Here is a 13,030-nt window from a genome sequence, read left to right on the forward strand (position 1 = left end):
CTGCCACCGTAAAAGCCTGAGAAGGAGGAGTGTAGCCTACCGCAGAACAGGAGACGTTTTACTTTACCACACCTCGACTCGTGAGCTGACCGTTTTAAAGATATCATGTTCGTTTGAGGGAGAAAGCGGATTCCACACTGATGTTACGGTAATGGCAAATTGGTTGTTTAATTGTGGCAGGGATCTAGATGTAAATGTATTGCTATGCTAATTTCGGAGTGACTGGATTGAGTGAACGGTTTTTGGGTTGAGAACTCACGTCAGTGTTTGTCGTTAGTAAAATGTTAAATGCAGATGTTACTTACATTGTTGCCTTACAGATGTTTCCGTCTAGACGGTGGCGTACTGGAATACAAAAATAATGCCTCAATAGAAAATATTGAGAATGTTAATTTGAGAATATGGACATTAAATGTAGCCTAACTCTTTAAAAATCACATTAATCAAGATTGGATATTGGACACATTAATACACATTCAATGACCATCTCTTTTCAGGATATTCAATTGGATAGTCACTCAGTTTTATTTAACATGCCTGTTGCCCTGTTGAATTGAGGCTACAACAGAACACTGTAAATCAATGGCCGGTGTTGTTCTCAGGCCAGGCATCTTTAGGTAGACCTACAGTTAAAAATCTACATATGATACACATTTTCACCCTACTCACTCACTCACTCACTCACTCACTCACTCACTCACTCACTACCTTTACCTTGATCTCCTGGTTCAAAGTCGAGTTCAGTTTGTAAAGAGAAACAGTATACCCAAACCTCTTTCTTTGTCAGCCTTCAACTAATGGAATCTGGTTTTGACTCGACAGGCCCTACAGTACCTGAGACAGTGGAAATCTGGGGAGACGAGCATCCACAGGAGATTCAGTGAGAGGGAAGAGGTGACATTCTAAACGTTAAGAGAAAGGAATAGAACCGGACTTGGCACTGAGCCTTGGGGGACACCCATCTTTTTTTGGGACTGGACTGGTTGCAACACTCTCACCATTCCACCCTAGGCAGCGTTCTTGTTCTCCACCACGTCATCCGCTGCCTGCAGGGCGTCCAGAGAGAACCAGGGCCTCAGGACCCACTCAGAGCAAAGCAGCAGCACAGCAGGGATGAGCGAGTTCTGGCACAAGATTGGCTGCTGCGTGGTGGCCAAACCTCCACCGGTGAGTTTGTCCCTTCTGAGAAATTACTGGAACACACAGTAACTTTTTAGCTGCCGTGCTAGCCCTGCTTTTACAGCTCCAAGGTCAATGGGTCGAGATGAAGGGTTTGCCTGATTTTAAGATGTTTACCTGCCTCCCAGGAGTTTGGATATTAGATTGACCACACCACCATATCTACAACTTCACTTGTTGAAGTTAGTTCAGCCATGCCAGCTGTGGATCCTCAAGATGCATGGCATGGGATGACATGGGTATCATTAGCTGATGCTTCAGCCAGTCAACAACACTAGTGAGAAGAGAACCCTCTGCTACTGTCAGTCGCCTGAGAAATAGGTCAGGTAGATGGTGAGGGAGTGGAAGAAGGAATGACTCTGGCCTTTTCTGTTGTTTTGAAGTGGGTGACCCACATAGTCCCGAAGGTCTGCCTATTTGGAGGGCTAGACTTCAGTCCAGACAAAGACTGCTCTGTCATTAGACATTACCTCTTGAATCAGGATTAAGAAGACGTAGGTTAGGCCGGGTTCAACCTTAGTCTAGCTCATAGACATGTGTAACTTCATAAAAAGAAAAGCAAAACAAGAAACCCTCCGTTATTACCAGATCAGAAAATATCAAGGCTGTCCCAAGCACCCATACACTTTCACCTTAAGGGTACAACTATTGTTGTAGTCGTCACGTTGTTGTCGTCGTCGTAGAATTGGCATTAAGTCAAATAAGGAGATTGTATCCCTCCACAGCATGTCTCTATGGTAACTCCAGAACCCTCCCTAACAATTAATGGGGTCTCTGAGGGGAAGTGGGCTTCTGGCATGTGCTGCTATTGAGCTCATTCTTTTCCCTCCTTCCTCCTCCCTCTCCTTTATTTTTAGGTCCTTGTTTATTCTATTGTTGGGACGAGAGAAGGCCAGACTAGAATGTGTGTATAGCGTGTGGTGGCATACTAACAAGTGTTACTTCCCAGAAAGGCTTGCTTTGTAAATTGTGTATTTCTGATAACAGTGCAATGACTACATGTCGTTGGACCTGTGTATAATGTAATTAACATTCTTTTTAGTTTTTATAAATCCCTAATTATTCAATGTAATAATTGCTATGTGGCATTTGCACTATACAGTCAGAATATTGATACAGTCAGTGTGGTCATGATCCATAATGGGAAATGGCTAATTAATTCCTGTCAGTTCTGGGTCATCTCTGTCTGCACCCAGCGTAGCCTGTTGTAACAAGTGGGGCTTATTCACAGCACTGCTGACAGGTGATAACATGCCTTTACACTGACAGAACTGAACATGCTCTAATAAAACAGCTATTAGAGAAGGGGATGTTCAACATTCCCATACGTTCATAGCAGACGCTCTTATCCAAAACGACTTACAGGAGCAATTAATGTTAAGTGCCTTGCTCAAGGGCACATCGGGCAGATTTTTCACCTGGTTTGGGGGATTCGAACCAGCGACCTTTCAGTTACTAGCCCAAATCTCTTAACCGCCGCCAGGCGACCTGACCTGCCGCCAGGCGACCTGACCTGGACCTGACCTGCCGCCAGGCGACCTGACCTGGACCTGACCTGCCGCCAGGCGACCTGACCTGACCTGCCGCCAGGCGACCTGACCTGACCTGCCGCCAGGCGACCTGACCTGACCTGCCGCCAGGCGACCTGACCTGGACCTGACCTGCCGCCAGGCGACCTGACCTGACCTGACCTGCAGCCAGGCGACCTGACCTGACCTGCCGCTAGGCGACCTGACCTGCCGCCAGGCGACCTGACCTGGACCTGACCTGCAGCTAGGCGACCTGACCTGACCTGCCGCTAGGCGACCTGACCTGACCTGCCGCTAGGCGACCTGACCTGACCTGCCGTCAGGCGACCTGACCTGACCTGCCGCCAGGCGACCTGACCTGACCTGCCGCCAGGCGACCTGACCTGACCTGCCGCCAGGCGACCTGACCTGACCTGCCGTCAGGCGACCTGACCTGCCGCCAGGCGACCTGACCTGACCTGCCGCCAGGCGACCTGACCTGACCTGCCGTCAGGCGACCTGACCTGCCGCCAGGCGACCTGACCTGCCGCCAGGCGACCTGACCTGCCGCCAGGCGACCTGACCTGCCGCCAGGCGACCTGACCTGCCGCCAGGCGACCTGACCTGCCGCCAGGCGACCTGACCTGACCTGCCGCTAGGCGACCTGACCTGACCTGCCGCCAGGCGACCTGACCTGGACATGACCTGCCGCCAGGCGACCTGACCTGCCGCTAGGCGACCTGACCTGACCTGCCGCTAGGCGACCTGACCTGACCTGCCGCTAGGCAACCTGGACCTGACCTGACCGCCAGGCAACCTGACCTGCTGCCATTGAGTATGAAATAACAAGTAGAAGATCAAAACTCTTATCGAAGATCATCCCATTCAGGTTACAAAATGCATTGTGTGTGTGTGTGTGTGTACTATAAAGTCTGTAAGTTATTTTCTTCTACTGGGCTTGATTGCATAATATCTGTCTGTCCCCATTTTCTATTTCTATATATTTTCTATTATTTCCAGAGAAAGAGGCGCAGGAAAATCGACCGCAGCATGATCGGCGAGCCCACAAACTTTGTCCACTTGACACACATTGGCTCTGGGGAGATGGCAGAGGGCCGGGCCCCGGTAAGAGAGATGATACCTAGACTGACTGGGGCTGGTGTGTCTTAAAATGTGTCGAGATATTGTGAAGGTGTAGTGTGTGTGTGTGTGTGTGTGTGTGTGTGTGTGTGTGTGTGTGTGTGTGTGTGTGTGTGTGTGTGTGTGTGTGTGTGTGTGTGTGTGTGTGTGTGTTACTCCTCAGTACATGGGCTGGGCTTTGCAGCTTCCAACCTGCCGCTAGGAATGTTGGCCTGGTTTCCCACGGAATACAGTCACATTGGACAGGGAATGAGAGGAGGAAATGTAGAAACGCTGGGAAATGTTGGCCTGGTTTCCCACGGAATACAGTCACATTGGACAGGGAATGAGAGGAGGAAATGTTTCTCAATTCATTCACCTATTAGTAGGATATGGATATTAACTTTAGTTTGAAACCTGTTACGCTATGATGGATAAAGCTGTATACAGTACTATCAGAAGACTAGCCAATCACTAGTCTGGTCACTGTTTAAATCACTGTATGGAAAGTGGTAGGTTAAATTGAGTGATAGTCCATTTCTGAATGTATTACATGATGTTGATATCAGTACTAAAATGTATGGACTACTGTCACTCTGCTAAATGACTGGAATGTATGGACTACTGTCACTCTGCTAAATGACTGGAATGTATGGACTACTGTGTCACTCTGCTAAATGACTGAAATGTATGGACTACTGTGTCACTCTGCTAAATGACTGAAATGTATGGACTACTGTGTCACTCTGCTAAATGACTGAAATGTATGGACTACTGTCACTCTGCTAAATGACTGGAATGTAGGGACTACTGTCACTCTGCTAAATGACTGGAATGTATGGACTACTGTGTCACTCTGCTAAATGACTGAAATGTATGGACTACTGTGTCACTCTGCTAAATGACTGAAATGTATGGACTACTGTGTCACTCTGCTAAATGACTGAAATGTATGGACTACTGTCACTCTGCTAAATGACTGGAATGTAGGGACTACTGTCACTCTGCTAAATGACTGGAATGTATGGACTACTGTGTCACTCTGCTAAATGACTGAAATGTATGGACTACTGTCACTCTGCTAAATGACTGAAATGTATGGACTACTGTCACTCTGCTAAATGACTGAAATGTATGGACTACTGTCACTCTGCTAAATGACTGGAATGTAGGGACTACTGTCACTCTGCTAAATGACTGGAATGTAGGGACTACTGTCACTCTGCTAAATGACTGAAATGTATGGACAACTGTGTCACTCTGCTAAATGACTGAAATGTATGGACTACTTACTGTATGTCACTCTGCTAAATGACTGAAATGTATGGACTACTGTCACTGCTAAATGACTGAAATGTATGGACTACTGTCACTCTGCTAAATTACTGAAATGTATGGACTACTGTCACTCTGCTAAATGACTGAAATGTATGGACTACTGTCACTCTGCTAAATGACTGAAATGTATGGACTACTGTCACTCTGCTAAATGACTGAAATGTATGGACTACTGTCACTCTGCTAAATGACTGAAATGTATGGACTACTGTCACTCTGCTAAATGACTGAAATGTATGGACTACTGTCACTCTGCTAAATGACTGAAATGTATGGACTACTGTCACTCTGCTAAATGACTGAAATGTATGGACTACTGTCACTCTGCTAAATGACTGAAATGTATGGACTACTGTCACTTTGCTAAATGACTGAAATGTATGGACTACTGTCACTCTGCTAAATGACTGAAATGTATGGACTACTGTGTCACTCTGCTAAATGACTGAAATGTATGGACTACTGTGTCGCTCTGCTAAATGACTGAAATGTATGGACTACTGTGTCGCTCTGCTAAATGACTCAAATGTATGGACTACTGTCACTCTGCTAAATGACTGAAATGTATGGACTACTGTCACTCTGCTAAATGACTGAAATGTATGGACTACTGTCACTCTGCTAAATGACTGAAATGTATGGACTACTGTCACTCTGCTAAATGACTGAAATGTATGGACTACTGTCGCTCTGCTAAATGACTGAAATGTATGGACTACTGTCGCTCTGCTAAATGACTGAAATGTATGGACTACTGTCGCTCTGCTAAATGACTGAAATGTATGGACTACTTACTGTATGTCACTCTGCTAAATGACTGAAATGTATGGACTACTGTCACTCTGCTAAATGACTGAAATGTATGGACTACTGTCGCTCTGCTAAATGACTGAAATGTATGGACTACTGTCGCTCTGCTAAATGACTGAAATGTATGGACTACTGTGTCGCTCTGCTAAATGACTCAAATGTATCGACTACTGTCACTCTGCTAAATGACTCAAATGTATGGACTACTGTCACTCTGCTAAATGACTGAAATGTATGGACTACTGTCACTCTGCTAAATGACTGAAATGTATGGACTACTGTCACTCTGCTAAATGACTCAAATGTATGGACTACTGTGTCACTCTGCTAAATGACTGAAATGTATGGACTACTGTCGCTCTGCTAAATGACTGAAATGTATGGACTACTGTCACTCTGCTAAATGTATGGACTACTGTCACTCTGCTAAATGACTGAAATGTATGTACTACTGTCACTCTGCTAAATGTATGGACTACTGTCACTCTGCTAAATGACTGGAATGTATGGACTACTGTCACTCTGCTAAATGACTGAAATGTATGGACTACTGTCGCTCTGCTAAATGACTGAAATGTATGGACTACTGTCACTCTGCTAAATGACTGAAATGTATGGACTACTGTCACTCTGCTAAATGTATGGACTACTGTCACTCTGCTAAATGACTGAAATGTATGGACTACTGTCGCTCTGCTAAATGACTGAAATGTATGGACTACTGTCACTCTGCTAAATGACTGAAATGTATGGACTACTGTCACTCTGCTAAATGACTGAAATGTATGGACTACTGTCACTCTGCTAAATGACTGAAATGTATGGACTACTGTGTCACTCTGCTAAATGACTGAAATGTATGGACTACTGTCGCTCTGCTAAATGACTGAAATGTATGGACTACTGTCGCTCTGCTAAATGACTGAAATGTATGGACTACTGTCACTCTGCTAAATGACTGAAATGTATGGACTACTGTGTCACTCTGCTAAATGACTGAAATGTATGGACTACTGTCACTCTGCTAAATGACTGAAATGTATGGACTACTGTCACTCGGCTAAATGACTGAAATGTATGGACTACTGTCACTCTGCTAAATGACTGAAATGTATGGACTACTGTCACTCTGCTAAATGACTGAAATGTATGGACTACTGTCACTCTGCTAAATGACTGGAATGTATGGACTACTGTCACTCTGCTAAATGACTGAAATGTATGGACTACTGTCACTCTGCTAAATGACTGAAATGTATGGACTACTGTGTCACTCTGCTAAATGACTGAAATGTATGGACTACTGTCACTCTGCTAAATGACTGAAATGTAAAATGTCTCACTGATAAACTGACTGTTCCATCGTGATCATGACCTCCAGTTGTGAAAGTCACCAGATCTTTTGAATGAAATGACACATTTCCACATTGTATCAGGAGGTGGGCTGAGAACAGTCAGGTGAGGAGTATGTTACTGAAACGTATTACATAATTCTATTTCCTCAGCTGCCATTGCGTAACCCTCTAATGTCCATTGTTCTGTTATGACCCATAGCTGTCAGACTGTAGTTATTGTAGTGTTCGTCAAGCGCATGCCGTTTCTGCAACGCCTGACGTCAGAATGATTGATCCACACCTGTGCATTCATCCAACTCTGAACTGCGTCGTTAAAAAGTAAAGAAAAAAAACCCACAGCCTAAAGCAAGTCCCATTCCTCCTCACTCCATCCCCATCATATGGTCACTCATCATTATGTAAAGACGTAGGTTATGAGTAATGCTGCTGGCCAAATGGATCAAATGTTGTCAGCAGTCCAAATGGGATCATGTTTCATATGAACACCACAGAAACAGACTGTTAAATATGTTACATCAAATGATACAGTATAGAAACAACACATGAAATCATAGTTCTAATTCTGGCTTCGGATCCTGCCTCTCCATCCATATGTTATCATGAAGAGGTTATGGTCTGCCTTTTGATATGAAAATGACTAAGTATCTGTAGAAACTCTAACAGTCGTTATCTTCCTGTCCTGCAGTCAGGGCCGGTCCAGGATAAGATGAGGTCGAAAGGACCCAGTGCCAACGGCCGCAGGAGCATGTTATAGCTGCTGCCTACCAAGTAAGTACCCAGTTAATGAAGCTATCGCCATATCTGCAATGCAATAGCTTCTCTGGGACTGACCTTCACTTCTGGGACTGACCTTCACTTCTGGAACTGACCTTCACTTCTGGAACTGACCACCTTCACTTCTGGAACTGACCACCTTCACTTCTGGAACTGACCACCTTCACTTCTCTGGAACTGACCACCTTCACTTCTCTGGAACTGACCACCTTCACTTCTCTGGAACTGACCACCTTCACTTCTCTGGAACTGACCACCTTCACTTCTCTGGAACTGACCACCTTCACTTCTCTGGAACTGACCACCTTCACTTCTCTGGAACTGACCACCTTCACTTCTCTGGAACTGACCACCTTCACTTCTCTGGAACTGACCACCTTCACTTCTCTGGAACTGACCACCTTCACTTCTCTGGAACTGACCACCTTCACTTCTGGAACTGACCACCTTCACTTCTCTGGAACTGACCACCTTCACTTCTCTGGAACTGACCACCTTCACTTCTCTGGAACTGACCACCTTCACTTCTCTGGAACTGACCACCTTCACTTCTCTGGAACTGACCACCTTCACTTCTGGAACTAACCACCTTCTCTGGAACTAACTACCTTCACCCTTCTCTGGATTTGTAGAATTAACAGTTTTCACTTCTCTCTGTAGGCATGGAGAACCATTTCCATCATCCTCTATGCGCCCCTCTCATCCCAAATCAAAAGCAGTCACTGCAGCGTAACCTGTTTCTAATGGAGCACTTGGCAAACCTGAGAGCGGACCCTAATAGAGAGCAGAGAGGCTCTTCCTGACGTCTGCAGGATCCATTTAGCCAAACGGGACGATGACCTTTCTGTGGTCACCACAAGAATCGCCCTGCTCAGAGGAGGATAGACTGACATGTTTTTGATGTTTTTTAAAGAAAAGTATTTGTCTTTCTGATGGACTTTGGACTTCCACTGTATTTCAGCCAACAACGTTTCTGTGTCACGGCCAGCAAGCGTGTGTGAGAGGGCCGGTGAGAGTGTTTAGCAAAATTTGTTGACTAACATGGCTGATTCCATTTCAGGAAGTGAAGATTATGTTCTCAAGGATCACCTGAATGTTGTAAACCATTGACCTACTGCCAAACAAATAGTATCCAAAATATTTTGCGTATCTGTCTAATGAATAAGGATGCACCTTTTATTTTCCCACAGTGCATAGTTAAAGGTATCTTCGTGTGTGTTTATAAGTGCAAAATGCTATGTGATTTTGTTGCTGTTTAGATACCAGTACTGAGTAGTGTTATTTTGATTGTACCAGTTGCCATAGAACCCCATTTGGACTGCTACCCAGTTGCCATAGAACCCCATTTGGACTGCTACCCAGTTGCCATAGAGCCACATTTGGACTGCTACCCAGTTGCCATAGAGCCCCATTTGGACTGCTACCCAGTTGCCATAGAACCACATTTGGACTGCTACCCAGTTGCCACAGAACCCCATTTGGACTGCTACCCAGTTGCAAGCGTACAGGTAACTGCCAAATTAAAGGAAACCCCAACATAGTGTCTTAATAGGGCATTGGGCACCAGCCAGAACCGCTTCAATGCACCTTGGCATAGATTCTCCAAGTATCTGGAACTCTTGGAGGGATGCGACACCATTCTTCCACCAGAAATTCCATCATTTGGTGTTTTGTTGATGGTGGTGGAAAACGCTGTCTCAGGCTCCGCTCCAGAATCTCCTGTAAGTGTTCAATTGGGTTGAGATCTGGTGACTGAGACGGCCATGGCATATGGTTTACATCCTTTTCATGCTCATCAAACCATTGTGACCACTTGTGCCCTGTGGATGGGTCATTGTCATCCTGGAAGAGACCACTCCCATCAGGGTAGATCTGTTTCACCCTACAGGAGGTGGAAGGTGATCACTCAGAATGGCTGTGTATTTATTGGAGTTTACCTTGTCCTCCATGGGGTTGAGTGGACCTAAACCATGCCAGGAAAATGCACCTCCACACCATAACAGAGCTGCCAATAAGTACCCTCATTTACTCGTGTTTCCTTTTATTTTAGCAGTTCCCTGTAGCTGGTCACTGCGATACACAATTTACTAGCACCTACTCTGAAAAACCCAAACTATTAGTCAGTGGGAAGAGTCTGTTAGTAACACGGGTTGTTGTTGAAATTCAAAACACCCTGACCATTACGGGGCTTTCCAGTGATCTATCCTGGAATTATGCCACTCATTAAATCAACTGCATCGAAGGAACATTCCAGAAGGTAGTTTGTTCTGTTGTCGGGGGGGGAAGAGATGTCCACCCCCTTGATCAGAATGGAAAATTCCAACCATTTCACTGTGCATTCCCCTTGTAATTTCTATATGGCCTCCCACTTGAGCTTGTTGTAGGTGACGTGCCCTCCAAGCTGGCTTGTGACCCACATGACATCCACACTATAGTGACATATATTCTGAAACCAGGTGGCAGTTTTAAACATCTGATTTAATTCATACAGTAGAAATGAAAGTTTGTTTCCTGTACACAACTGTATTTCTGACGTGCTTAGTATACACAATCTGTTGTGAATAACTCGTCACTCTCTGTAGTTTTTTTGCTAAGTGTGTCCATACGGGGAAAAACTCACTGTTTGAATTGGAATGTTTTTTTAATATTGTATCTTTATGTGATTTAGCTAGGCCAGTATCCTATACCAGAACATATGGCGTATGGATGGTGTAGAACATTTCACTAATACCGTATCTGTTTTATACACCGGGCCTAATGTTTACTTAATGCTGAAGGGGTGACTTTGCATATTGCTTGGTGGCTTTCCTATCTTTGTTAGAGCATGTAATACTGGGTAAATTCTCAGCCCAACAGAATGACTGCTGCCTTCAAGTTTCTTGAACAGTGTACATTGGGAACATCAGTCATTTGAGTCTGTTGGCATTTTAATTTTCTATCCCATCTGTATCATGATTGTTGTTAGACCAAAGCTTGAGTTCATTAGAAATGATTTGTGCAACCTCTTGATTCTTCCTGGAAATACAGTTCACATTCTGAATAGAATTCTGGGGGAGTAATCTCTTCTGATGGTGAATGTTATCACCAAATGTGTTTACTCAATTTTCACTGCCTGGTACAGAAATAATAGAATTTCAACCAACTGGTTTCAGTGGCCCCTATGGGCTCTGCTGTGAACATTTCTGGGAGATTGTATCATTTTCATTGAAGTTAAAGTGGGAATCTATAGTTGCTACATCCATTTTGGGATTTATAAATGATATATACCCATTGATTCTTGAATATCTTATAAATGCCTTAGTTCAACTATATTATTGATATCATGTATGTTCAGTCCTTGCATTAGTAGCTCTGAGTTTGAGAGCGGATACATTTCTCCAGGCCCATCCTTCAGCTTTTTACCAAAACACAGGCAGGGTGACTGCTTTGTCATTGTTTCAATTAAGGATTCTAGCTTTAATTTCAAACTACTTCAACAAACACTACTTCAACAAACACATCTCACTGAATCCATCTGGTATAGCACAAATATTGCAATCTAAACAAATGCCCTAAAATAAATGGAATGTACGCTATAGTCTGTGTTCGTCTCTCTTTTAAAAAACATGCATAAAAGATGTTAAATGATGCAACTAACAATGCAAATAGTTGGTATGGAAATCTTGTTCTAAGAGCAGCCCAGGGTTGAGTGAATAGATGGGTGCAAGGATCATGTTCCAGCAGCAAAACCCACTGGAACAGAAGATTACAATTTAATGGGAGTGGACTCCATGAACTGTCTAACCATGTGAAATACAGTCCTAAGTAGAGGACGTTGTGAGGGCTACGGGGTGTCTAGTCGAGGACGTTGTGAGGGCTACGGGGTGTCTAGTAGAGGACGTTGTGAGGGCTACGGGCTGTCTAGTAGAGGACGTTGTGAGGGCTACGGGCTGTCTAGTAGAGGACGTTGTGAGGGCTACGGGGTGTCTAGTCGAGGACGTTGTGAAGGCTACGGGGTGTCTAGTAGAGGACGTTGTGAAGGCTACTGGGTGTCTAGTAGAGGACGTTGTGAGGGCTACGGGCTGTCTAGTCGAGGACGTTGTGAAGGCTACGGGGTGTCTAGTCGAGGACGGGTGAAGGCTACGGGGTGTCTAGTCGAGGACGTTGTGAGGGCTACGGGCTGTCTAGTAGAGGACGTTGTGAGGGCTACGGGCTGTCTAGTAGAGGACGTTGTGAAGGCTACTGGGTGTCTAGTAGAGGACGTTGTGAGGGCTACGGGCTGTCTAGTCGAGGACGTTGTGAAGGCTACGGGGTGTCTAGTCGAGGACGTTGTGAGGGCTACGGGCTGTCTAGTCGAGGACGTTGTGAGGGCTACGGGCTGTCTAGTCGAGGACGTTGTGAAGGCTACGGGGTGTCTAGTCGAGGACGTTGTGAGGGCTACGGGCTGTCTAGTCGAGGACGTTGTGAGGGCTACGGGGTGTCTAGTAGAGGACGTTGTGAAGGCTACGGGTTGTCTAGTCGAGGACGTTGTGAAGGCTACGGGGTGTCTAGTCGAGGACGTTGTGAGGGCTACGGGCTGTCTAGTCGAGGACGTTGTGAGGGCTACGGGCTGTCTAGTCGAGGACGTTGTGAGGGCTACGGGCTGTCTAGTCGAGGACGTTGTGAGGGCTACGGGCTGTCTAGTCGAGGACGTTGTGAGGGCTACGGGGTGTCTAGTAGAGGACGTTGTGAAGGCTACGGGTTGTCTAGTCGAGGACGTTGTGAAGGCTACGGGGTGTCTAGTCGAGGACGTTGTGAGGGCTACGGGCTGTCTAGTCGAGGACGTTGTGAGGGCTACGGGCTGTCTAGTCGAGGACGTTGTGAGGGCTACGGGGTGTCTAGTCGAGGACGTTGTGAGGGCTACGGGGTGTCTAGTCGAGGACGTTGTGAGGGCTACGGGGTGTCTAGTCGAGGACGTTGTGAGGGCTA

The 13,030-nt window shown here is 45.6% G+C and overlaps 1 protein-coding gene across 3 annotated transcripts; it reads left to right on the plus strand.

The window, feature by feature from the left end:
- Positions 1–9,603, plus strand: LOC115184815 (CDC42 small effector protein 1). Of its 3 annotated transcripts, none has more exons than XM_029745451.1 (5): positions 1–148; positions 823–1,167; positions 3,708–3,812; positions 7,995–8,077; positions 8,172–9,603. In XM_029745451.1, exons 2-4 carry the CDS (start codon positions 1,114–1,116, stop codon positions 8,061–8,063), a joined length of 228 nt encoding a protein of 75 aa, XP_029601311.1. In that variant the 5' UTR covers positions 1–148; positions 823–1,113; the 3' UTR covers positions 8,064–8,077; positions 8,172–9,603. The 3 variants fall into 3 exon arrangements, with proteins under 3 accessions (XP_029601311.1, XP_029601312.1, XP_029601310.1); XM_029745452.1 differs by having other exon boundaries at positions 8,744–9,603; XM_029745450.1 differs by having other exon boundaries at positions 7,995–9,603.
- Positions 9,604–13,030: the final 3,427 nt, after the last annotated feature.

This window comes from Salmo trutta, chromosome 3 (assembly GCF_901001165.1).
Source record: "Salmo trutta chromosome 3, fSalTru1.1, whole genome shotgun sequence".
Lineage (NCBI taxonomy): Eukaryota > Metazoa > Chordata > Actinopteri > Salmoniformes > Salmonidae > Salmo > Salmo trutta.